This window comes from Sinocyclocheilus anshuiensis, unplaced genomic scaffold (assembly GCF_001515605.1).
Source record: "Sinocyclocheilus anshuiensis isolate Anshui unplaced genomic scaffold, SAMN03320099.WGS_v1.1 scaffold1365, whole genome shotgun sequence".
NCBI lineage: Eukaryota > Metazoa > Chordata > Actinopteri > Cypriniformes > Cyprinidae > Sinocyclocheilus > Sinocyclocheilus anshuiensis.
In genome coordinates, this window is record NW_015551032.1 from 1,468,645 (window position 1) to 1,496,608 (window position 27,964).

The window sequence follows — 27,964 nt, forward strand, 5'->3', positions numbered from 1 at the left end:
ACTACGTTTACATGGACATCAGTAATCTAATTATTTACCTTATTCTAAATAAGACAATATTATGATTATGGTGTTTACATGAGTTGCTTTTAGAATATTCCTTTCATGTTCCCGATTTACATGTTATAGTACATGGATCGATTAATGACACACGCCATTACATACCCACGCGATGCCATCCGAAGTCCCCTCCAGAATTTCACTTATAAACATATAGTTCGTCTTCGTTATGATGCCATATACAGTTTTGGGTGTTTCATTTTTAATTTACTGAAAGCTTCAAGTGCAGTTAATTATTTGTCATGCTATACATGCAAACAGACGACGGCGTTGTTGAAGCCGTTTTTTTGTTTGCCGTCAAACGGTTGAGCACTGCCATGTGTGTATCCTGTCGCAAAATGCAACGAAACGTCCTACACGATGGTAATAATGTGATTAAGGTGTTTACATGTCTATTCTGCACTTCAGTAATGCGACTAAAATAGGAATACTCCACATGTCTTAATTCGAATAGTGTTTATTTCGATTATTACTTTAGCCAGATTAAGGTAGTCAAGAATCTCTGTTTACATGGTAGATTCTTAATCAGAGAATTGTCTTAATCGTATTAAAATCGGAGTATTGTTGTCCATGTAAACGTAGTCACTGTGTCAGGTTTATGAGCCACTATCTTTAGAGTGCAATGAAAACATCAATAACATTTCATTATGCTAATAATTGCAAGAAAGGAGACCAATTCAGTATCCAAATGTTGCAAGGGCATCATCACAAGATACTGTAAATGCTGTTCTTTTGGAAAAAAAAAAAAAGTATCAGTTTCCTCAAAAATATTTAGCAGTTACTTACAACTGTTTTCAGTAACGGCTGCTGAAAATTCAGCTTTGCCATTACAGGAATTAATTACATTTTAAAATATATTACAATAGAAAACAGTTATTTTAAATTGTAATAACATTTCACAATATTACTGTTTTTACTGTAGGTCTGATCAAATTAATGCAGCTTTGGTGAGCATAAGAGACTTTAAAAAAAAAAAAAAAAAAGGTACTCACTATCCTTTCTTCCATGTAACAAAATATCCTTCTTGAAGAGTTTTTGAAGAATATGCTGGCCACTCTTTTCTGAAAGATAATGACCTTAAAAAGCACCTTACAAATATCATCATGGTCACAATACGTTATTATTGCGTTATTACGATATGTTATTAAAAAAAAAAAAAAAGGGAAAAATCTCGAACATTATTATTGTGTGTAGTTCATTTAAAAAATGGACACCTAATACTAAAATCACTTACATTGCAAAATCTAAATGAAGTCTGTATGCTAAAAGGCCATGAATCCCGCATTTCTGGACCGTAATAAAAGTAATAAAAGTGCTGCCTTGCATACACTAAAAATAAATGCCATGCAATGACTCATTTAAACATTTAATACTTTCACAATGCTCAGTGTATGTAACGTAAACTCATGAAATGTGATAATATGACATATTATGACATGGGACTACTGAGTATCCAAAGGCCCAACACATGATGCACACATGACTGTGAATGAAATGAACAGTTTAGTTCTGGCTGGCATATAAATGACTGATACACACCATATAAAACTGCAGGCGGTAATGTTTCTTCACTAAACTCAGTACAAACATGCAGAAACCTGGAAAAAGCAAATAACATGCAGTTAATTTCCTACATAACAGGAGAAATTATAAATCTTATCACTGTTTACGGTATCATTTTGTATTCCATGTAAAGAAATGGATCTGAGACACAGCAGAGAAGCATTTTTTGTCCGTTTTTGTTTTGGAAAGCTTCCATATCACTTATAACAGCAGCACACAGCATTATGGGATATTTTGTTTTTGTACATTAACACATTTTTAGAACAAACACACTGGAATATATCTTATACTGTATATTCTGGTTTATATATTCTCTATGATGATGACCATTAAGCTTTGCTAGAGAGAGAGCCAAGTTTAGTGAGAAGAAATGACTGCAGAGGGGGAGACCTGCGACAGCTGTGCTTTTATGGCCGTAACAGAGGAAGAGGTTCATGCGTCTTTGATCCTAAGTATGAACACACATCTACTGTACATATATACTTTTGCAGTAGTGTCTTTGTCATGGCCCTGAGCTGGTCCGAACTTAACACTCTAAACCGTTAGCTACACAACACTCAATGTTGTGCTATATACAGGTGCATCTCAATAAATTAGAATGTCGTGGAAAAGTTCATTTATTTCAGTAATTCAACTCAAATTGTGAAACTCAAAAGTTTGGAGTTGGTAAGATTTTTGAATGTTTTTGAATGAAGTTCCTTATGATCACCAATGCTGCATTTATTGGATTAAATATACAGTAAATCGGTAATATTGTGGAATATAATTACAATGAAAACTGCCAAAATATATTTTAATTGAAAATAGCTAAGCTGTATTTTCAGCAGCCATTACTCAGGTTTTAAGTGTCACACGATCCTTCAGAAATCCTTTTAATATGCTGTTTTGGTGCTCAAGATACATTTCTTAGAATTACTACAGTTGAAAATGGTTGTGTAGCTTCACACTTTTTGGAAACCTTGGGACATTTTTTTTTTTCAGGATTGATGAAAAGAAAGTTCAAAAGAACAATATTTATTTGAAATAGAAATTATTTGTAACATTATAAAATATATTTACTGTCACTTTTGATTAATTTATGCATGCTTGCTAATATACAACTTTTGAACAGTAGTGTAGCTGCAGGTGAAGAGCTTGTTGGCATAGCGCAACAGCATATTTATATTAATCAAAGCATAAAAGCATATATTAAATATGGCAAAGTGACCAAGCATACAATCAACTTTCATGAAGTCATTTAATGTTTTGAATACCATTCAATATATATATAATCTATAAACAATTTATAAACTACGCAAAAAAAGCTAAATGTGCACTGTGGGCTTTTGACCTAGAGTCATAAAAGTCTCTGATAAGTCTCTGTGGAGAGTCTAATGCGAGCTGTCAGTTACACTCACCTGCCAAATACAGTGCAAAAGAAATAAACCGATGATAACGCACAAGAAACTGCAGAGGTTCCTCCCTTTGGACGAGTGCACCGAAATAATCAGCCACTGTCTCTCCATAAAAGAAGTAGTTCACACAAATCAAGAAGTACCTGAAATACAAGGTGCATTTGTGTCAAGATCTGATTATTTGAGTGAAAGAAGCGTATTTGATGGAAACAATACATGGCCCCTTTCAGCTGCTTGGCTGTCATCTTGTTTTGTTTGGACAAAGCCTGCAGGTGGGGAGTACTTTATGCTAGGTTCCAACATGGACGTGCACTTTGCTCAAGTCCAGTTAATCACTACTTCATCCATGATAAAAAAGTGACTGGTAAAACGTGAGAGAGTGGGGGTGTGTTTGTTTGTAGTTCAGTGTGCGTACATGAATGTAAAACACATGAATCAGAAAGAAGGGGGAAGGGTGGAGAGATAGGGAGAGTTAAGGGGTGAAAGGAAAGCATTTAACGGTAACTAGTCAGCATTTTACTTACCAGCTAAGAGTCCTAAACCACGGCAGATCATAGGAATGGTAAACTCTGTAGCCAATGGTTATAATTTCATGAAAACACTTTATTTGAACACCCATAACCTATAAAAGAATTATAAAAAAAGTTAATAAATGTTCTAAAAGCTGAACACGTTCAAATAGCATTTTTTAAATTTCTGATACCTACAAAAATCAAACATCTATTTAAAACACTGTGGTGATTCATATCAATCTTTCATTGAAAATATTTACATTATGTCAAGTCAGGTAGGGTTACAAATTAACTAAATGACGGCACGTGGCCAAAAGGGTTTGTAGGAGGACAGCTGGGATGTTTTGTCAATGCTTTCTAGAGTAACCACAAATGTTGGCTAGCCAGTGGTCAGTGTGTTTGTTTAGTTAATAGTGTTTGCATGGTACATATATGGTTTGTACTCATACTTACCACTAATATAAGCATAATGGGTCCCAAATAGATGATGAGGAAGAAGCCAATGATCATTGTCAATGACAATATGCCTCTTATCCACCAGTTTTTCCACCTGTTGAGATTTTTTATTTATTTTTTAAATCAATTTGAATGCAGAAACCAAGAAAACTACAGTTTTGTAAGAAACCTGTCAGGACAGTTAAACAGTTTGTATAACAAAATACATTTATATGGGCTGGAAAATCCCCACTCCCACTATTAAGGGTATAAATGACATTTTCCCTTTGTGTTTACTTTGAAATGAACTAAAAGCCTGTGAAAGAGGTGGAAATGAAGCTGGGTCAAAGGTTTAACTGATGACCCAGTGATTTCCCCACTATTGAAATGTGGGTGTGTTTAACTGAATGAAATGGCATGAGCAGAATGATCTACAGGTGCATCTCAATAAATTAGAATGTTGTGGAAAAGTTCATTTATTTCAGTAATTCAACTCAAATTGTGAAACTCGTGTATTAAATAAATTCAATGCACACAGACTGAAGTAGTTTAAGTCTTTGGTTCTTTTAATTGTGATGATTTTGGCTCACATTTAACAAAAACCCACCAATTCACTATCTCAACAAATTAGAATATGGTGACATGCCAATCAGCTAATCAATTCAAAACACCTGCAAAGGTTTCCTGAGCCTTCAAAATGGTCTCTCAGTTTGGTTCACTAGGCTACACAATCATGGGGAAGACTGCTGATCTGACAGTTGTCCAGAAGACAATCATTGACACCCTTCACAAGGAGGGTAAGCCACAAACATTCATTGCCAAAGAAGCTGGCTGCATACCACCTCAGCAGTGCCACAAACTGATCACCTCCATGCCACGCCGAATTGAGGCAGTAATTAAAGCAAAAGGAGCCCCTACCAAGTATTGAGTACATGTACAGTAAATGAACATACTTTCCAGAAGGCCAACAATTCACTAAAAATGTTTTTTTTATTGGTCTTATGAAGTATTCTAATTTGTTGAGATAGTGAATTGGTGGGTTTTTGTTAAATGTGAGCCAAAATCATCACAATTAAAAGAACCAAAGACTTAAACTACTTCAGTCTGTGTGCACTGAATTTATTTAATACACGAGTTTCACAATTTGAGTTGAATTACTGAAATAAATGAAGTTTTCCACGACATTCTAATTTATTGAGATGCACCTGTACTGTATAACAAAACAATGATAATGATTTCAGTTTGATTTAAGCTTCAATTAGTGAGAACAAAACGGATGGGATAGATTTATGCTGATGGTGCCATAAATGTAATAAATGGGGCTCCATGAGAGATGTGAATACTTAGTTTTCTGGCACAGAGTGTAATAAACTATTTGCAGGTGCCACAACTCATGCAAGCCACTGAAAAGAATGGGAGGGAATTTGTCAATGGATAGAAAGAGAAAGGGGAGGGAGAGGAAAAAAAAGTGCAACATCATCACAAAGTGTGGTGGGTAGCCAGGCGCCGGCATTCAGGCATGTGTTGGACCTGCGCCTCTGCGTTTTTTTTAAAGAAGCTGCAGCAAATCCCACCAACAGAACAGCAAAACTGACAAGGATTAGGATTGTTTCTAATAAAGATCCCATTTAATCTCTTCGAGGGCCCATTACCCTGTCAACCGACCCCTCACCTCATCTGCATATCAAATATCACTAGAGTCTGTCTTATTGATCAAAATTAAAAGTGAATACCTGTGCAATACGCTGTGCTATGAGGTTATGTGTCAGCTTTCAAAGATTAACCGGAGCAATTTTTACATGGCACTGATTTAACTAAAAAATCCTTCATGTGTGGAAATTTTTTTTTTTTTAGAGAATATTAGTGTACGGGTTTCCTATTTTCCCAGTGAAAACAGGTTAAGCCTGTTTGTGAAACCTCAGACTCATAGTTGCCCATGTGCATTGAACTGGGGCCTAAACATCCGGACAGGCATATAATGCCGACATAGATTGTTTGGGGAGTTGAACATGAGCTCAGTGCCATTGGGTACCTAGATGACAAGCCCTCCAGGGCTTTGTTGAGACACTGTGGAGTGTTATCATTGGAAGGTGGCACGTCTGGTGTGTCCGCTTTGGAGTCGCCCTCCATTTCTCCTTCCCCTTCACCGGGAAAAGCAAGCCTGTCATCTCCATCTGCCTCCTGCAGAGTGTAAACGCACACAGTGAGGGAAAAAAAACGAGATAATTAATGTACTGATTTCAAGGCAGATAATTATATACACTTAACAACACAGACATACAACACAAACAATTTCATTAGGGATGCACCGAAAATGAAAATTCTGGGCCAAAACCGAAAATTCTGGATGCACTTGGCCGAAAACCGAAACCGAAAATGCTTTGTAATTATTATTTATTATTTTATTAAATAATATAAAGTAATTTTTAAATTTAACTCAATTTTAGTGATACTGAATCGTTAAATTGTAACTCTTTACACTGGTGTTAAGGAAAAATCAACTCTCTGTGGTGTGGACCAGAGTTGTTTTTTAACTCTATACCGTGTACATATAACTCATTCATAGTGTTAAACAAGTAACTCTTTGAAGAGTGTTAATGTAACTCTGAAAAGATTGGGACAATATGTACACTTTTTCAGAGTTGATTTTAACTCTGTTAGAGTTGAACTAACACTCATAATTTTACTGTGTAGAAATGGTGCTAAAGTGCATTTCCAGGTTTTTGCCTACAAAAACATGTTATCCCTACAGCACACTGCATGTTGCAGCTCCCATTCATAGCAATGTAATAATAATAATGAAGAGTATTAAATAGTCTTTGGTTGCATCTTATGTTGTTTTTTTAAGAACTGTTGCGTAAACACCTTTCAAGAAACACTTCCAAAAACAATGAATTAGGTAAGAGAACCACAAGACACTTGGATTGGAGACGTAAAACAAAACGCACAATTCACAATTTCATAATTCAGTAGTCTTTTGCAATCACCATGGAATGCAGCCCTCCATGGAAATCACAGATTTACCAGTCAAAGTAATAGAGAGCGAAGGTGGACAGGATATTAGCCAGCATAACTTATGCAAATGCTAGACAAAAGCCTCGAGTAGGTGCGGTACAGTAGACTGAAGATACCCGTCTGCTCGACGCAAGGTGAAGAGAGGTTGGTTTCTCATCTTCTACTGTTGTCTTGGCCAGCACAACACAACTATGGGCCAAAGAACAGAATCAAATATGGCTGGTAACAGTAGCAGAGGAAACTAATAGATGAGGTGAAGAGGAATGCACTAAAAGAGGAAAAGTTGGACCTGTGTCATCATCACAGCTTGTGCTTATAATTTGATAAATAAATCAACATGTCCTCAAGGGCTCAGGAGTTACTTACTGAAATGTATCATGTCTCATGTAATCGCTCTAACAGTGTTTCAAGCACCAGTTTACAGCATTGGTTGACAGAGAAGAAAAATGTACATGTACTGTACTGGATAGATATCCAAATGAATCAATACAGCGTGCAATCAAGAACAAAACTGAATCGAATTAAGAGCTTGTGAATCGAATCAAATCAAATCGATTAGTGAAATCTGTGTCAATACTAGGGTTGGGTACCGAAACCCGGTACCAATATGGCACCGGTACCTATGTAATCTAATAATACAAATCCAACACATCTTTGTAGTAACACGAGTGTCCGTCTTGTTTTCACATTCCGACTTAAAAGCACAACTTGGGAAATGAGAGCATCAGAGGAGCGCGTGAATGCAGTAATTACACTTGCTCTGATGGCAGCATGTAGCCTTCCGTTAACTAAGCTAAACATGCTTAAATTAAATTGTCTAAAGCTAAACCTCCCTTGTATTCACATTTCTAAACCTGTTGTCCAACAAAAGAGAACATTATAACCTTTCTATTCTAATGCTACATCTAATTTTATCTGCTTGTTTTTTTTTTTATTAAAAACTTGATCCTCTAACATTTGCACTCTCTATTCTATTTCTATTCTAACTACTTGTTTTATTTATAAAGAAAAAAGAGCCTCTAACACTAGCATTCTGTATTCTTTCTCTGTTCTTTAATAAGCATCGGTTCAGGCACCGTTTAGGCACCGGAACCGTTTTAAAAGTATCGATTTGGCACCGGTATCGAAACAAACCCAAACGATACCCAACCCTAGTCAATACTGAGCCCTAATGTTCACTGATAACATCACTGTGGGAAAATATTACTGGCTAACAAGGATCGGTCATTGCTAGTTTGTAAGCCTCTACATGTGCAGGTTTTTCAGCAGCAGCCCACATCCTGGAAAGCCTGATGTGTAAATGTCTCATAATCTGCAATAAATCTGCAATCTGGGTTTAAATGATCACTGAGCAGTTTAAAAAGTAGCTGATCTGCCTTTCAGACTGAAAAACAAAATATTGCAAGCTAAAGATAAAAGAAAATCCCAACAGCAACTTGTTTTACAGCACCCACATGTAAAAAGGGCCATAGCTAACAAGCTACACCCTGATAAGCTAATATGTAATACTGCAGAGCCATAATGTTCCTCTACGGCCTAAATAAATAACTCTCACTAAATAAATAACATTATCAGTATGTAACTCTTATAATATAACATAAAGGTTATTCCACCACTCCATCTTAAATGTACTGTAAGTTGCTTTGGTTTGAAGTGTCTGCCAAATGCATAAATATGAATTTCAGAAACAAATCCTAAAGGTCACAAAAGTCATAAAAGACACACTGTTGTCCAGTCTAAGTAGGTGGTTCATGGCTATAATGTGCTTCAGACTTTATGCCAGGCAAAAGTCTGGCTCCTGTGAGACTATGTTGGCTTCATTATTCGCAGATTTTCTGTATTTTATGGTGTTTCAGTCAAACTCCTTACTGACAACTAAATTTGGCAATGTAAGAACAAGACGACATTGTACAATTTCCAAAATTAGCCAGTGGACCATGACTGTAAGAAGCTGTGCTGAGGTAATTGGGAGCAAGCTGCACTGAGCAGGGAGGTCACTCATGTCTGAAACACGGCTCAGATTAAGGCTGGTAAAAGAAACCCTCAGCTAACTTTTTAATGAGGACACACTCAGTCAAGCCCCCAGAAAACATTAATGGAAATGTACAGATCTGAGCAACGCCCATTCCAGCTATCAGCTACATCAGTGTAGTCCAACTACATTTTGTGCAGTGTGAAAATGAAATGGTTGTTTTTGAAAAGGAAACTGAAGGCAACAAACAAACTGCAACATTATCCCCTTCATACTCTTCCAGCACAATAGACAGATGAGAAGAGATCAGATGAGAGTTTCCTAACGCTACAGATGAGTGGACCGATTTTTAGCCTGAGGGTTTCACTAAATGGCAGCCTAGTAGCATTCTGCAGTCCATTCAAGAAAAAGAATCAGCGTTTATGAATGCATGCTGATATATTTCCACTATTTAAATGGCAGGCAACAGTCAATAGGACACTACAGCTCTCTAATAGTCAATCAACCAATTCAAACAGGCTATTTTACTTTCACAGTGTTTTTTGTTCCCTGATGTACACTTTTAATGTTAGTCAAGGTTTCTTGCATCAGATCACTTACTGTTTTTTTAAGATCAAACAAGTCTTTTTTTTGTTTACCAATACAGATTATTTCTTATGTTTAAGTATCTGATTTTATTTATTGTTTATGCTGTTTGACATGATAATAACTAACTACATTACAATACAAAATAAAAATTTAAAGTGCATGGTTTTATAATAATAACCAATTATTATTATTATTATATTGTGCAAAATATTTATTAATATTAAATTAATCATAATACTTCAAACAACTATTGATTTTATTTCTGTTGTTATTGTTACATTCCTTAACAGGCATTGATATGCAAATGTGGGCGTTAATACGCTATTATTGAACGCCAGCAAAAAATTGTCAATGATCTGTTTTTTTATTTTAGTTTCAGGAAAGGTTTGACACGGCCTTGGGAGGAAGCTTTGTGTTGTGAACATTAGAGTATGTCTGAACACTACAATAATTTCTTTTATTTCAACAGAGCAAGAAAAATCCATGACATGCCCTTTAGAAGAGAGAGAAATTGCTCTGTGTGTTCTTAAAGGGGGCATAACACACACAGTTTCACCCAATCTCATGTTAATCTTGAGTACCTATAGAGTAGTACTGCATCCTTCATATCTCCAAAAAGGCTTTAGTTTTATCATATTTATAAAAGAAAGATACAGCTTTACGATTCTCTCCGGAAAAAGCCGAGCTCCTGGAGGCGTGCCGTAGGCGGAGCTAAAGAGTGACGAGCACTTGGGCGCCGAATGCCAACAAAACAGACATTTGATGCCGTTTCACTTACCTTCTGCAGTTCTAAATCATGACCGGGATCTTTTATAGCTGGGACCGCTCCATCCTTCAGTATCAAACAATGTGCAAATCCAGCATCGAACTGGGTCTTGTTTATAAAACGTTCGTCAACAAACACACTTGTGAAACTCCGTTGCTGCTCTGGAAAAAAAAACTGTATCCACTGTTTACATAACGCTGGGTTCTTTAGGAAGCTGAACAAAGATATCTTTCCCTTACAACCAAAAACACACTTCTTTGGATTGGAGACATTCTTCCCGAGCAAGTCCCGTGCAGCGCTGCCGCCGGATGAAGCGCGTTGATGGGCGCGATCTCGCTCTTGCTCTGGTCGATGTGTGCGTGGGCGCGTTCTTCCGGGAGAAATGCCCATATAAGGAGTTCCACCCTCGTTTACGTCATTAAGAGCCACAATCGAAAAAAACTCTCAGAAACTTGTACGAACCCGGAAGTACGATTTTTGGCACAGAAATACTCTGTCATACGTCCAAATTGTTTTTTGAAACTTTGTCCATGCTTAGCATGAGAATCCAACTCTTTAACAGTGTAAACAACTCTGAATGCATGAAACAGCATTGTACCCCCCCTTTAAGAACTGTGTGCTTCACACATGTATCCTACTGCCTATAAGAGTCCTGGAAGTGAATGGATAAGAAGACTAGCCTGCTGATTAGCTGCTCCATAAATGAGACTACGCTAATCCCTGAGAGAGAAAGAGGGGAAAGCCCCAGTCCAGATCTATCCCAAAAGGCCTAGCACACACCAAAACACAAACACACAAAGGCAGAATGACTGCAGCCAGCAGTCACCGCATCTCTCATTCAGTTTCTACCTACAGAGCTGGTATCTGTAACAGGGTGTGCTGAATGGACAAGGATCATATAACCTATGAACAGTGGAAATGTCAAAAAACCTGCCAAATCATCACTTCAGCAGCCTATTAAATCCTCTCTAAAGTGCTTGAAGGGTGAAAATAAAGCATCTGTAAAGGACGATTATCCTCTGTGGAGTTTTTCCTGGGGATGACAGCTCGGCCCAGTTTTCACTGTCCCTTTAAATCCTTTACAGCGGTGGCAAAAAAAACGGGCTGATCAGGAATTCCTACTGTTGCAGCAAATACCAACATGGACACACTCACGGCTGATGTCAAAGGTGGAAGGAAGAGAGTGGATGCAGCAGAACTCCAAATGCAGTGTAGCGTACTGTATTCTGTGCTAATTAGTCCACTGTTGCATTATGGGAGAAAAACACTACTGAAAATACCAGCACAGTTGCTCACCAGTGTATGTTCTGCAAGATACAACACATTAAATGTCCCCGTTACCAGAGAGACTACACTGAGAGAGGTGTCCTCCTGAGCAATGACCACAGCCCATGTGTTATCCAATCAAATCACTCTCTGAGTTTTGGTGGGACTACATGTTTTGGCCAAATATGGAAGATGGGGTGTTTTTGGGAAATCTGTTTGGAAGTGTCATCAGAAATTATGTGCAACAGTTTTTATAAGCAAAATCAGTTGGTCAACAAGCAATTAGTGTTGTCAAAAATATAGATTTTTTTTTTTTTAATAATATTAATTCTGAATATTTGAAATGGTTTCAGTTGCAGTGCTTTCTCGCTCTCTCTCTTCACTTCGCTTTGTGTATTTTCATTTACTAAAGATATAGTCAGTTGTGCTGCATGTTTCAGAGCAAAGCGTGTCACTGTGTTCATGCATGTAGCTTATGATTCTGTGTTTTCAGTGTCTCAAAAGTAGCTCGGTTCACAGTAAATGCAGCAAACTGCATCTCTGCCATGTGCTGTGAGTTTAACGTGCATTTGGGAATGCAGTGTGCCACTTATACTTCATTTTCACAATTTACATAATTTCCAACAATTAGTGGACAGATAATTGTAAACCTGTTGTCACAGAAACTTAAAGTTCTTAATTAAAGGTTGAAGGATTAACTTATTATTTTTATTATTATAGAATCTCTCTCAGAGCAACTGGGTTTGAGGAATCTCAGACAGCGGACTTTCAGTTAATAATGTCAGTATTTTCTTTACTTAGATACTGTTCAATTGTTTTAGTTTCTGTGTTATCAGAAAAAGGTATCAAATATCAATATTTTTTAAGGTATTGTATTAAAGTTAGAAATTCCAGTATCGTGAAAACTCTGCAAGCAATACACGTTAAGTTTGGTCCACCGCTAGTCTAGTACCAAACAAGCACTAACCACAGTGCTAGCAAAAAGTCATGGGTTCAATTCTGAGGGAATGCAAATTAATCTTGACTGCAAAAGTTAAGTCTCTTTGAATAAACTTGTCTGACAAATGTATAAACGTAAACGGTATTTTAGTCAGGAGGAAAGAGCATAAGAAAACCTATGATTTAAACTAACTGAAAAATGTCCACTATCACATAACATATGATCACATCTGCGCTGCCAGGCTTAAACCAAATTGTGTAATTATAAATCACACAAATTGTGATTATAATAGGTGCTGAGTAACCAGCTTTCTGTGGTAAATTGCAGAAGTAGGCCATGACCACAGGAAGAGAGCGAATCCATCTCTGAGACCAGGCTGCAGGACTTGCTGCGCAGAGGTTATGATGGTCCACTGAACTCCAAAGACTGCTGAGCGAGGTGCTACATTGAGCAGAGCACCCTGCTAAAGCCCAGAGAGACTGAGGCTTCTCAATGAGAAGATGAGAAAAACAAGTTAATAACAGAAAACCATGAGACTGAGCTCTGTGACTGATAACCTCAGTCATCAGAGAGAGTGCAGGGCTGTAAATACTGCTCGTTACGATCGAGAGACTGACCTTCAGAGAGCTGGCTGAGCTCGGGGCTCTAGACGGACAGTCAAAGCTCTGCCCGCAAGACATCGGCATTAGTCTTTTAAGATCAGCCGTCTCCAGGACAAAAACACAATGTTCTTTCAGAGCCTTTGTGTTTCTTTGACTAAATTTGAAGCATTTGTTTCCAAATAAAAGATAAACCAGTTACCCTAGCAGAACTATTTGTGAATAAACAAAAGTATTTCTGCATAATCAACACTGAATATTCTGAAGTCTCCAGTCACAACATTTTAAGAAAATAAAACTGTTGTTTCTAGACAAAGCGTATTATTATTACAAAATGTTTTTTTTTATATATTTTTATAATTTCATACGTTTATTTTATTATACACACTTTTTTAACATGTGAAATTATTAAAATATTAAATTATTTAATTTGAACTTACAATTAGGGCTGCACAATTAATCAAATTTCTAATCGCAATTACAATTATGGATGCCACAATTACGTAATCGTTCAAAGCGGCAATTAATCGTTCAAGTCCACTTATGTTATTCTGAGTGCTTAAGATATGTTTTTTTCTTTCTACATGTTATCTTAAGGGTTTTTCCATTGTTTTAGTTTTAGTATAACATTATAATACCATTCATATTTTTACTTTTTTATAATTTAAAGAAGAAACCAATCCGATGTTTAGTTGACATTTGAGGCTTAATACTATAGAAAAGAGTTTTTCAGAAACGTTTTTCAGTTAGTGTTTTCAGCTTGTTTATTTTGATATAAAAATACGGCATGCAGTTGCATCAAACAATGGTATAAACATCATTCAATGTAAATTGTGATAATCGTAATTAATAATCGCAATTACAATTTTAAGGAAATAATCGTCAATTATGATTTTTCCCATAATCGTGCAGCCCTACTTACAATTATTTAATTATTATTTTTAAAACAATTATTATTTTACTTAAAATCTTGCCACCAATTTGGTTTGCTTTTCTAAAGTTTTGGGTTTGACAAAAGATGCTTTTGGCCTTACTGTCACTACAATCAATAGACAAGTGCTGGTTCCCTCATTTCCCCACAGCTACTTGTAGGGAACTTCTCCAGGGGAGACAGTGTAAAGACATGACAGCCTTCATGCAGAGATCTACTTCAAAAGCCTTGTCTGTGACTAAAACTTTTGTAATTACTGAGTCATGAGTTCAATTCATCCATTTCCAGGATGGCCGCTGTGTTACTCCCTTTTCAGTTTTTCCACACTGTGGCCAAGTGATTTGTTGTCACATGTGATCTATGCTAACGTTCAGCTATCAACCAAACCACATCATTTCCAGGGAAGATCTACTCAATCAGATACAGATACATACACTATATAACAAATATTAACACCTCTTTATACACAGTGCAGCTCAGCAGATGCAACATTTCAGCAATAGGATTTGTAAACAGATTCTGTTAGGATATGTTAGGTATTCTAAAAGCAAAGCACATAACCCCATGTGTCTGGTATTCATAAAAACAAAGAAACTGATTACTTAAAAAATATTGACATTGAACACTTTCACAATTTGAACTAAAGCACCTGCCTTCAATCAATTCTTAACTAATAAAAGCTACTAATAATAGCTGACCCCAAAACTGATCTTGCAGCTCTTAAATAAATATTTCCCAATATAACAAACATATACTTCTAAAACTAAATGGATTTTTCAGCTCAAGATGTGCGTAATGAGTTTACTATCCCGCAAAAACACTCTGGAGCTTTAGTCATGTCACAACAAGCTCAATGTCACCAAATATGTTTCACAATAAAAAAAATGTTGATCATTTGAAACGGTTGCCACAATAAAATTCTTACAGAGGAGGACAATGTTACATTTCTCTGATATGACTGAATCTTGAAAATGTTACAATAACTTGGCTGCCCTTAGAGCAATAATTCACCCCAAACAAATTTTTTTTTAAATGTCATCATTGACCCACTCTCATCTCCTATCAAACCTGCACAACTTTCTTCCATAAAAAAGAATGATGATAGTCACCATTCACTTTCAATGTACAAAAAGAAGCAAATGGAAAATGAATGGAAACCCAGACTGTCAACTTCTTTCTGCTCCACAGCAGAAAAAAAATCCTTGTTTGGAACAACATGAGGACATGTGGTTTGGAACAACAAAATGATGTCAGTTTTCATTTCTGGGTGCACTGTTACCTTAAATACTTGGTTTCTGAACTCTAATTCAAATGACATAAACTGTATGACACACACCACTCGACTCTGACAGCGGACCGAGTCTCAAACCATAACGAGCTGCCAATGTTATAGCCTACCTAGACAGCATTTTGGGCATGAAAAAAAACTATCTATATGAGATGGTCAAAATAGAACGTTCCAGAAGCGTCTATGACAACCAAAAATGCTGTATGTAGGCAGCTCAATAGGTTTTGCGACACAGCCACTGACACTCTGGCTTTGCAGTGTGTCTGGCTCAGCAACTTCGTATGAGGCAACCGACAGTTTACAGATTAGATCAATTAAAGGCACAGTCCCCGGACACAAAGGCGCCATATACAATCCTAATGTTGTAAACAAGTTGTTTTGTGTAATATCTTCTCAGGCTGAAGCGGTCTGACTGGTTGCTCGTTAGCTGCATAGCTAGAAGGTCATTCGCAGTCGACTGAGAGAAATAAACCTCCCGAATGAGCGCGTGCTCTATAAATTACCTTATCACTGATGTTTTCAGTGCTGTCAGGATCTCCTCCTCCTCCTCCTCGCCGTCTCAGCTCTGTCATTTTTTGCTTATTTCAGTCTAAATAATGCATAGATATCGTCGCAAGTCCGCGTTAAAATTAAGCCGAGCGGAGTTCGCGTCCGTCTCGGTAATCCGGTTAATTTAACCTACTGCGACCATCAAAGTGTCTCCCGCGGCAGGTGGAAGGACAGAACCTGCGTGTGTTTGTGTATGCCCGCAGATCTGCTGCTGATTTGTTTGTTAAGTGAGAGACCTCTCTCTCTCTCTCTCCCTCTCCCAGTGACTCAACATAAAACACTGCTCCACTCTGCGGCTGGAGCTCAGCGCACTTCACTCCTCAAACTCTCTCGGCAGTCCAAACGTGAATGTTTCTTCTTGTGAAGTCATCATGATGATAAACTGAGTTTATTAGTAGGTATATTGCGAAGTCATATAAACCATTTTTAGTTCTGGAAAGACATTCCTTGTAGCTTACATGCTATCGTTCACCAAAAAATGAAACGTGTCATTATTTACTTACTCACCCTCATGTCGTTCCAAACCTGTATATTTTTGTCTCCGTTTTGTTTAACTTGAGTCACCATTTACTCTCACTGCATGTTTTCCCATATGGTGAAATGGTGACACACAATGTATACTGACTTAATTAAAGGGGTCATATGATGCGATTTCAAGTTTTCCTTTCTCTTTGGAGTGTAAGTGCTTGCGGTGTTCGGCCAATCACAATGGCCAAAGTTCATATTTACTTAAATCATTTTGTAATTTCTGTCTCCTAAGCATGTTTTTCTTTAGCTCTGTATTATTAAAGGATATTATAAAGTGCTGGCAAACAGATGTGTGGTTTTGGCATGTCACTCAGATTGCAACACTGTGTGTCACTTGCTTTCTCAAGACGCATAGTGGTTTACTGGACACCCAAATGTAAGCATGCACGTTCCACTAGAAAGGATCGTTTCTCAGACAAACGAGCGTTCAGCGGTGTTCCCATAGAAACCAGTCATCAAACACCTCTGTGCTTTCACCAGAGACTTAATACTGGGCTTTGTTGTTGCGGTTCTTATGTGATCAGGACAAATGTGTGAGATTCCAGAACAATGAATGCCGTCTGTTTTTAGCATTGATTAAACACAGTATATTCAACTGCTTAGATGCAGTTTAATCAATTTCCAAAGTATGAAATCATGTTTGTCCTGTATTCTTACATATTTTCCAAAGACCTCCTATTGTAACCAAGTTATATTTTTGCAGTACATTGCAATAAATAATGGAAATAACTCATTTGAGGACACTGGTGGTGGTAAACAGCAAGTATTTAATTGAAATTAAATTAAAAAGTATAAGTACCATATCTATTGCGTCATAATAACAGGTATAGGGGTTATTTATGGGGGAGGGGTGCATGTAATTGTTTTTCAACACAAATATACAATGAACATTCAGCTACCACAGTTTTGCACACTAGATACTGTAGTAATGCAGTCTATCACAAGACCACCAAACAGGGACAATCCGAGTGTATCTCATCTGTTCTGGGATCAGTCCTCAACATCCATACATAAGAGTATAAAAGTCAACCCAGAGTTGTGGGACACTCTATATATCCACCTAAAACTGTACACAAAACCTTCAGGGTCGACTCGTTAGATAATGCCATAAAAATGAGCCAAAGAAAGAGAAAACAAATAAAACAATGCCAAAACATGTACAATACACTGACACAGAAAGTCAGCTGTGTTAGACATGCAACAAGTAACAAAACTTGCTGAAAAATTCCAAAAAAAATCATCATCATAAAAAAGAAACCCTTATAACTGCATAAATACTTCGTACAGTCTCACATCTCACTGTAAAGTAACGCACCGTTTCAAAAGTATAGCGCACAACATAAAAATGCATCTGATAAAACAGTGATTACTCCATTTCTTTGTCTTGTCTACATGTCAAGGTGCAAAAAGAATTTCAGATTGATATAGCCATTTGATCTTTGAGCTGCTTGTCGACAGCAAAATCCCAACAGCTTTGCGATGTTATGATTGCACACTGAATTACAGTACATTAATATAGAATAATTCAACTATAACGAGTGCATATTAGGCTGTACGGAAATCATACAACAGTGAATAAAACAACTGCAATGGTAACACATTTTCCATCTTTTTAAAGTTGTGTCAGACCATTTAAAGAAAGAGAAAGAAAGAAATTCTCTCTATTAATCAAAGCAGCATTTTTAATAGGGTATTGCCCACAGTATCAAAAAAAAGAAGAAGATGAAAACAAACTTTCTTTCATAGTTCTGTCTAAGGTAAAGAGAAACTAGGCTTCCAGTCCATTAAAAGTGTTAAATCCCTTTTTCTTTACACACAATAACGTTCAAGCTAGTATTTTGTGAAATGTGTGAAAACATCACTAACTATTGCTTTCATAATCTACTGACATTTACACTGGTGCAACATCGCAAATGGTTAAAAATGGTGAGGTTTTAAGAATAAGAAATGTATGCTTTTACTAAAAACAAAAAACAACAAATTTTAAAGCTAGTGTCAGAGTAACATTTAAGTTGTTTAATTCATATGAGCTAATAACAAATGAAGTATCACATTAAGGACAGTCAGAGAAGTCCCACACTAATGCAAAATGTACAGATTCAAAACATCCAATATAAACTAAGCAGGAACTCTTGACACTTCAGAAACATGTTTCATAATACAGTCTTTCAATTGACTTGAAACATTTCTGTCTTTGAAGCGCATGATAGAAATTTGGTGGAATCATTTAAAGGTTGAATGGATCCTGTCATTTAAAAAAGATTTAAAGTGGTCTTTAATCTAAATTCAACATTTACATACTTTCATTGACCTACACGACTGTTAAAATATATGATAGTAGTTACATATCAAGGCAGGTTGGCAACCAAATTTAAATGGAAAAAGTCATCTATGGCAACTGGCTGATGCTGTGGGCAACACTTCAACAGAACATATAAAATAAACATAATAATTAAGCATTTGCATAACTAGACAAGCTAGTAACGTCAATCCACAAACATTTATCAACATTCATAGTCCCCAATATTATTCCCGCTGGGAGGCTGTGACTTGTGACATCGACTACACACGCACTCGCATTTTTGTTCTTTTAAAGCCAGGAGTGATTTTTAACATACTGTAATACTATATTACAAGCAATGTGTCGTGTTTTGATTTCTTCTTTTATCTCTTAATAATGACTTTTTGTTTTTACTGTTTCTAGTTAAAAATGCCATTGTAAGTATTTACAATATAAACAAATGTCATCTCGTTTCATCAGGAAGCGTTTTATATGCATTGATTTGTCTAAAATCTAAACGTAACGCAGACTTTGTGGATGATGCCAATGAGATGACAGACCATACTGCAAAAGAAAACGCATGAATGGAAAAGTAAACTAACAATCATCTCTTTTTAATGGTCACACTTCTGCGATATATGAAATTATGAGCATTAGTGATCCTATTTTGGTGTACGTCAGTGCTTTACCGATGAGATTTTGCGCGGGGAGCAGTGAAATGGGGTTTTTGAGGGTGGTTGGTGGTGTGGCTTTTGGGCATGTGATGTGGGGTGAGGGTGATCTAGTTTCTCGGGCTTTCCTCAGAGCCCCGCTCATGCTGCAGGTTGTAGTAACAGTTCTGACACACACGCACAGGAGAGGAGATTTTCAGCCGCTTGATCTCTGACTGGAAGCGACTACACCTGAGGGAACAAGCAACAAATTGTGAAACACTTGTGCAACACAAAATGTCTAAAACACAAGAAGCAACTTAAAATGCATTTAGTTCATACATTATAAATATTATTGCAAATCTGTCTTACTTCTGGCAGAAGACCTGGCCACAGTTTCTGCAGTGGTGGCGCCTTTCAGTGAGGGAGAAACGCACAGCGCATCCAGAGCAGCTGTCCACCTGCTCGTCCTTCACCCAGTGGTCTGCGGTCGAGCGTCCGGGCTGATCACTGACAGACCAACTGAACACGCGGCCACGGCTGTCGCCTACCAGGATCTTACTGTGGTCTCTGAGTACACAACAACTGCTTGTTATCAACCGTCTTGTTTAGAGACTATTTATTTGATATCCTCTGAGCAAACACTGGCATATTAATGTTAAAGCACATTAGAAACAGAATAGAAGCCAGCTTGTCTTTTGTCCTCACTCCACCACGAACACTGAGCACCTACTTTGAAATGGCAAGTGAGGTGATTTCCGCAGGATGAGCGTTGTCCTTGCGGTCAAACGCTGTGTGCATGGTGAGTTTGCTCCGGAACACCAGCTGTCTCTCCCATCTGTAGCCTGTTTAAGAGACAAAGCTAACGGTGAAGAACATGCCAGTTGCTCACATTAAGAACAGTCTCACAGGAATCCTCCAACACAAGAGAACAGCACTTGAATGACAATGCAAATGCAAAACGTAAAAGCCATTAGGGCTGTCAAAAAAAAAATTTGAATTTCGAATATTCATCTAATATAAAATAAAAATCCACATTCGAATTTTAGGTGTGCATTAAGGAGGCAGCCTTATTAGTGGCGCATGAGATGCGATGACGATGTAAGTGTCGCTGCAATCTTCATTATAATGTTTTTGTTAGCCTATCAAGTTGAAGCCACTAGATGTGGCACTGCTACTTTGTTCATTAAAAATATTGCGGAAAAAGAGAACATCAATGCGGAGAAGATCTTGTTTACATCAAAACTGAAACCAAGCTGTTCACGCAGAACACATATTTCGCGCATTTTCTAGAGGGACATCCATCACCGTTGCACTCGCATCTCGCACAAAGGAGCCGCATGTTTAGAAATCCATGTATAATTAATGCAAGTTTAACTTTGAAAAAAACATATATTAGACTTTATGGCTGTTTTTTCCCCATCCCACAGCATCTCGTTTTTAAATGAAAAATGTACTGTGTGATTGGCTCTCCGCCCTTTGTATTAAACTATGCATACATACATGATGCTGTTTTGTTTATAGTTAAGCAACTTAATTATAATTGGTTTATAAACATTATTTTAAACATTATGCACTTTTTTCACAGATAGTCATGTTATCTTATGCTTTGAATAAACGTGCATTTAGATGCGCCCTCTTGTGGCCCCAGAAGCCAAAAGCTTTTCTTCACCCTAACTGAAATTATACATTTTAAATTAGAATATAATTCGAATTTTGATAATATTTAAGTACAAAATTCGAATTTAGTTTTTCAGCCATTTTGACAGCCCTAAAAGCCATACTTCTGAAATCTATGAATTAAAACTACAGCACATTTTGACAAAATAAAATTCATGTGTTATAATATGTAATGTAAATGTATTAAATTAGAATGAAATCAATTAAATTAAGAAAATTTAATTGATAAATTAGTAAATTTAATTGATCATTTAAATGATCAATTAAATTAGTAAATGTATGAAAATTATCAAAATGTTGTTTATTATTTAGCTTATTTAATACCTTAATAATACTTTCCTATCATCTTTATCAATTAATGTAATGAAATTAGATTTATTTTGGCAGTTTTGCTTTTACTGAGACGTGACAAAACAAAATCAGACAGGAAGTGAAGTGGGAGAGAGAGGGAAATGGGATTGGGAAAGATCCCTGAGCCAGGAATCGGACTCAGGTTGCCCGAAGCACAACCGACAAAAATTATTTCAAATAGATAAATTAAACTAAATCAGCAAATCTACTAAAATAGAATTTGATTAAATTAGAATTAATTGCATACATAAATAAATAGCAATATAAAAAAAAAACACTAAAATGTCATGGCAGGTTTTAATCTACTGCACCTGGTTTGAGCTTGTTGTACGACCGAGCCTCCATAGTACTGGGCTGAAGAGGCTGTGGTACTGGCCCATGTGAGGGTGCTGAGTGCGGTTGTAAATGTGGCTGCGAGGGAATTCCCGGTCTAATCTGGCCCTCTGAGTAGTTTACAAAAACAAAGCCGTCCTTCTCGTCAATACTGAGCGTGTCCGACCAGCGGCGGGAGTCGTCAGAGCCACTGTCCACCGACCAGGAGGCTCCGGTGCGAGGTTTGGGTCTGTGGACGGTACTGCTGGGCTGGCTGTTTGAGGTCCGAGGTTTAGAGTCCTGACTGAGGTTGGCTTCCTCTCCTTCAGACTCACTGCTGTCATCCTCTGGAGCATCACGGCCCTCTGGAAGAACAAGACTTGAGGTTATTTAATCTGAAAAGATCATCTAAAACTCAGAAGAAATTGCTGTAATGCAAAGTGCAGACTAAAATTGTTTAATATCAAATTGATCAAAATATTATTTATCATTTAGTTTATTTATTACTTTCACATCATCTTTTCAATATTACAGCACGAAAGACATGAAAAGGGTGCAACGGAGGGATGTTTTACCAATCTCTCCACAGCAGTCTGGCACATCGGGGGGCTCTACAGGCTCTGGAGCAGGGGTTTCTGGGACTTGGAGGAACTCAATTCTCCAGAACTACAAGATAAAGCCATTTGTCAAGAACCGTTATCTGTTGACACTTTAAAAGACACAGAGTGAAAAGAAAGAAAGCAAATTAAGGAAAAGACCATTACCCTGACAACACCGTCGGAGTGTCCCGTAACGATAACATTCTGTGTGTCCCACTCATTCATCTCTGAGATGCAGCAGCAGAGGATTTGTTGGCTGCGGCCGGTGAAAGTGTTGGCGCTGGCGATGGGGCTTCCATTGATGCTCCACACATGGATGTACGTGCCAGCACAGGACACTATATCACCCTACACAAAGACACTCAGAGTTATGAGAGTCTTATCCAATTCATAGAACACTTCGGTTTTATTCGGAAGCATCAATTTATTATGAGGGTTCATAAAGAGCAAGAAATTAAATCAGGAAGCTCTTTTTTCCAAAGTAGTGATGGTCTCACTTTTTAATTAGAAATTAATTCCTTTTCAGGAATTTTTCAAAGGCAAGCACATTTTTAAACAGTAAAGTGTGCTACTGTTTCTTGATGACCTTGATGACCAGATCAAATTAACTTCATACCAAAAAAGTTTGAGTTGGCAAACATTTTAATTCTGCTTAAGCCAATAATAATAATAATAACCTATTATATTTTCATAAGTATTAAAATATATTATTAGAATTTTTTATTGCCCTAATGAACAATAAAAATGCTAATAATTTCCCCCATAGTTTTCTGTGAATAATGATAATAATAATTAATAATAATAGTACCAACAATAAATTATTTTTATTTTTATTTATTATCATTTGCAGTGTGTATATATATATATATATATATATATATATATATAATTTTTTATGATCATTAGAATTCTAATTTATTTAAAAAATATTTTATTACCCCAATAAAACATACAAATGCAAAGACCATACAAGGCAAATAGTGCTTATTAAATGACTAAAAGGAAAATTTGATGTAGTTTAAACACAACACTCAGGTAATTCTGACAGTATTGTGGGCTCACAGTAAGTTCGTTGATGCAGAGTGCGGAGACGGGAGCCCGGTGGCCCCTCAGCTGGGTGACGAAAGACAGCTTATTCAGGTCCCAAATGATGCACGTACGGTCTCGAGAGCCACTCACAATGATGTGGTAAGCTGATGACGCTGTGAGACATGTAACTGCATCTGTGTGGCCCAGAAGAGCCTGGAACCATGAAAATACATATGTTGATCAATGCATAAAACATTACAATTAAATCAAATTCGGTTATAAAGAACAAGTAGGTTTAGCAAAAAGTCTAAAGCAAAACTTAAATATATTTATCGGGTTTAAAAAGCAAATGAAGTAAAAAAATAAAAATAAAATCAAGCAACATTAAAACAAATATAAAACAAACCTGTTTGAGTGTGATGGTCTTGGCTTTCTCTTTGGAAGTCCCGGTCTCCCACACACAGATAGCGGTGCTTAATCCACCAGTAATAACCAGTTTGGGATTGGGGCAGATAGCACACAGGATCTGCCCCCACTCAGACAGGCACTCATATACTACAACCGCCTATGAGACAAACAGCACATGAACATCAGACAACTGATATGGAAAACTAAATACACAGAATAAACCAAAAACACAAGATTAAACTTTGTTTAGTCTTAATTAGCTCCTAAACCATTCCCCCTCCCCCCACACCCCACACACTCCAGCTTGTGGGAACTACTACAAAAATCCTTTTAGAAGGTGGAAATAAGAAAATAAAAGAGAAAAAAACTGCAGAAACATTTCAAGGTTTCCACAAAATCGGTTTTCAACATTGACAATAATAAGAAATGTTTATTGAGCACCAAATCAGCATATTAGAATGTTTACTGAAGGATATGAATGATTTCCTCCGTGACACTGTAGACTGGGATAATGGCTTCTAAAAATTACGTTTTGCTATAACAGGTAGGGCTGGGCGGTATATCGAGTTTGTACGATATATATCGATATATATTTTTTATAAGCGATACGGTATGAGGCAATATCGCCTATATCGATATACAGTAGTTTGATACGAGCGCATCTGAAAATAATAGCAGAGGACACAGAGTGAGCTGCTGCGGAGAAAGTGCATAATCTAGTTTGTCCTAAACATGAGACATACTTTATATTAAGGGCTAAAAAATAACTTGTAAGATATAGTTAACATGTCTAGTTTAAAGCGGTTCGCCCCGTCAGATGCTCTGACAGACTCATGTGCTGCTGACAGAGACGCACGCTTCTTGCGCTGTTTAATGTGTTTGGTATGCTGTTTTCCTCAGTGCATAACTTACATTTCACAGGTATATACTCCATCTGTAAACGTTAGAAAGTCATGGAAATATTTCCATTTTGCTGTCAGGATCCTTCTGCATGCGATTCTCCGCTAAATTTCAGACTTCAGTGAACGAGAGCCGCCGCGTGCATGCGCGCCAAACAGACAGCGCACAATAATTGAGTCATATGTAGAATTTTTAACTACATGTAAGTATATTTTATGATAGCAGATAGCAGTAACGGGGTAATCAAAATATTTAATGCAATCAATCTGTGCTCTTGTGTTTATGTACTTTCATTTTTAGTTTAGTGAATTGAACCTCTGTTTTTTTAGATTGTAATATTACAATGCTAGATTATGTGATTTTAGCCCCTTTTTTGCACATAATGCATAGCATAGCCTACGTTCACTATATATGTATGTATGTATCTCTGTATTTTCCACATTTTCTATATCCAAATAGAAAATACAGAGATATATACCGTATATCGCATTTCAAACAAAAAATTACCGAGATATGATTTTTTGCCCATATCGCCCAGCCCTAATAACAGGCATAAATTACATTTTAAAAAGTATTTAAAATGTATTAAAATAGAAAACAGTTATTTAAATTATTTAAAAAAACAAACTATTACAGACCCCAAAACCTTTCAACTGTAGTGAATAAAAAAGTAAACCTAAAATTTCGAAAGACACATTTTATAAATATGCAAAGTTTTGCTGATGCTCTTTTTCCAAACGCATTTGAGGATCTGATAGCCATTCACAGCAGATGCTGAAAACGTGAGTAAACAGAAGAACTTGTATGTTGCGAATGACCTTGTCAGACTCATAGTTGGAGAGGCGGCAGCTGAGGTCCGCATAGCCCCAGGCGAAGGTTTTATTCCAGGCAGGAGGAACCAACACCTTGTTCTGCTCAACAGCCAGAATGCCCTTGTCAGTGCACACTATCTGACCCACTGGCTCCTTCAGCTCTGTAAAACACAAATGACACATACAGAGCTTGTTAAAATGCTCTCCACTATATGACCAGAGCTGCTATTAAAATTTCACACAAATTATTCCTGAACAAACAAGTTCTAACAAATAAATTGTTGATATTTCATGTAAAAAAAAAAAAAAAAAGAAAGAGAGAAACTGTATTTAGGGTACAGATGAGGCTAGCTGTCAAGCTTTTCCTTACCAAGATCGAAGTTGTTAGAATTAAGTAGGAACTCGGGAAGGTAGAAAAATTCAGGAATGAGTTCCTTCACATCAGCCATGTTGTGTTTGGAAGCAGACAGCCAAGCCTCTCGTACACTGTGAAACATTCGGTCGGCTAGATCAAAATGTCCACCCTGAAAACAGATGAAACTCACATGTAACCACCAACTTCAATCTCTCTTGAAACTAGATCAGCTGTTCACACTAGGGACGATAACAATAATTCTAAAGTTTTAATAATTGTTCTAATTAATAAAGGCACAGATGAACTAAACAATTTTTTTCAGCTGATAAACACTAACAACATTGACAGCCCATCAGGACACATGACTTTAAAGAGCTTGAGTATTTAAAGCAGCAGGCAGCATGCACTTATAATAAACAGAACATTGTTGTGGACACTAATGTAGTTACATCAATCGTTTTTGGTGTGAACGGGCCTTCACTGTTCGTTAATAACAACATCCTGTCAGAAACAAAGGAATATCTTTATTAATGCTTGGAAACACTGTAAATATCTGTGCGAGTATGAAAGATGCTATGCTTATTGCTGAGACAGCTGGTCTCCAGTCTGCTCTTCCACTTTTGTTTGTTTTTGGTTTCGACTGTGAAGGATTTATTTAGTAACATTCATTAGTAAAATCTATTTCCACCAGCATAACAATGGGTGTCGAAGAATAAAAGAACAATGATAAGACTGCCCAGTTCAAGACTATCCAATCTAGCCACATGAAAGTTTGTCCAGGTTCAAAGTTTAAAGAAAAACTTTAAACAACAATAACTAAAACACAGAGTAAAGAGAAGAAAGCAACAAATGATGAACAGACCAGGCCATGTGGGACTAACCTGAAGCCTGAGAAAGATCTGTGTGAACGGCTCCATTCTGACCAGATATGAGGCCACGATCATTGCAGAGGAATAATGAGTGCCGTAATGATACGCTGGAGTCTCGCCTGTGAAGAAACAAAAAAACATGTTTCAAAAGTTGGAGCTTAACAAGCACAACTAACAGATGATCAACAGGGGTCTCGGACTCACCAGTAGGATCCTCCCAGTCTTTGAATCTTTTCTTGTACTGGATCAGTCTATCATCTGTCTGAGCTCCCATGGGTTTGGATAAGTTTCGGAATGTCTTTGGATTGTTGAGGTCCAGTTCCTGTGGAATAATTCAAGACATTTCACTTGGAAAGCTTAAGCTCAGATTGCAAAAGAAAAAACATCCAAATCCCCCAAACAGAATGTAAATATGCGGACACAGGGCTCCAGACTGCGACCATTTTTTCTGCCTGTGCAACTAAATTTTGTGTGCGGTCGCACTGACGCGTCCCCCGCGTTGGTCAACTCATAAGCGCTGCAATTTCTGTTGCATATGAGAAACATCAAACGGCAAACGAAACTGAAAGCATAACAAAATAGCGCTTTTAGAGAGTATACTCGCCGTGTCAGCACGAGCATGAAGGTGCGCGCAGCAAAAATGACGTGCATATTGAGGAAACGATGGATGGTTTTCAAGCGAAAGTCAAGTAAAAGGCCGCTTCTTAAACCAGAGAAGGTGAACATGCTGGTATTCTAGCGGGGAAAAAAAAACATGCAAGCACTGTCACCGTTAGTTTTTTACTTTTCTTTTTGTTTTCATTTTTGAAAAACTTGTTATCTTTGCTGTTTACCTCACATTACGCTATGGAGGCTCTCTTTTATTTATTTGATTCCTCCGTGTTTGCTAAACGTTCTGTAATTTATTAGTCGGTATATAATAGAGCATGTGGTGTGTGCCATGCCTCATCTTATTCGTTTTTGTTAATAAACGTTTAGTAAGCTAGTTTGTCATTGTATCTTACTGATTTATTGTTGTTGTGCTTTTTAATTAAGAATAACAATGAATCCATCTTTTGTTTTAGTCTTAAAAAAATGAAAGGTGTGTAGATGTTAGCAAAACAGTGACAACAAGATCGCGAATTCGAAAGTGAAAGCATCCGAAGCCCGCGGCTTAACACAGCAAAAGAGAAACTACCGTTCACAAAATTCAAATCACAAATAATACTTCTGATGATAAAGAACGGGTTGAATGTTAACAACTTTCGTTTCCATATAACTATAAACTATGATAAAAGTTCATCAGCATGCATTGAATAATCCCATGTTGTAG

General features: G+C 37.1%; 2 protein-coding genes across 2 annotated transcripts in view; both read right to left on the minus strand.

Annotated features, from left to right (window-relative positions):
- Window positions 1-16,131, minus strand: part of LOC107661230 (phosphatidate cytidylyltransferase 1-like) — a 19,742-nt gene extending 3,611 nt beyond the window's left edge. The window contains exons 1-6 of the mRNA XM_016450728.1: window positions 15,833-16,131; window positions 5,997-6,145; window positions 3,983-4,079; window positions 3,542-3,639; window positions 3,021-3,160; window positions 1,600-1,658 (exon numbers count right to left, since the gene is read on the minus strand). Coding sequence (XP_016306214.1) covers window positions 1,600-1,658; window positions 3,021-3,160; window positions 3,542-3,639; window positions 3,983-4,079; window positions 5,997-6,145; window positions 15,833-15,901 — 612 coding nt within the window. The 5' untranslated portion in view covers window positions 15,902-16,131. The remainder of the gene's footprint in view (window positions 1-1,599; window positions 1,659-3,020; window positions 3,161-3,541; window positions 3,640-3,982; window positions 4,080-5,996; window positions 6,146-15,832) is intronic.
- Window positions 16,132-17,620: 1,489 nt separating this feature from the next.
- LOC107661255 (WD repeat and FYVE domain-containing protein 3) overlaps window positions 17,621-27,964 on the minus strand; it is an 83,102-nt gene continuing 72,758 nt past the window's right edge. Inside the window, exons 51-62 of the mRNA XM_016450754.1 lie at window positions 26,857-26,974; window positions 26,665-26,771; window positions 25,799-25,952; window positions 25,435-25,589; window positions 23,715-23,873; window positions 23,342-23,521; window positions 22,445-22,627; window positions 22,256-22,346; window positions 21,680-22,045; window positions 20,071-20,182; window positions 19,710-19,907; window positions 17,621-19,589 (exon numbers count right to left, since the gene is read on the minus strand). Coding sequence (XP_016306240.1) covers window positions 19,469-19,589; window positions 19,710-19,907; window positions 20,071-20,182; window positions 21,680-22,045; window positions 22,256-22,346; window positions 22,445-22,627; window positions 23,342-23,521; window positions 23,715-23,873; window positions 25,435-25,589; window positions 25,799-25,952; window positions 26,665-26,771; window positions 26,857-26,974 — 1,944 coding nt within the window. The 3' untranslated portion in view covers window positions 17,621-19,468. The remainder of the gene's footprint in view (window positions 19,590-19,709; window positions 19,908-20,070; window positions 20,183-21,679; window positions 22,046-22,255; window positions 22,347-22,444; window positions 22,628-23,341; window positions 23,522-23,714; window positions 23,874-25,434; window positions 25,590-25,798; window positions 25,953-26,664; window positions 26,772-26,856; window positions 26,975-27,964) is intronic.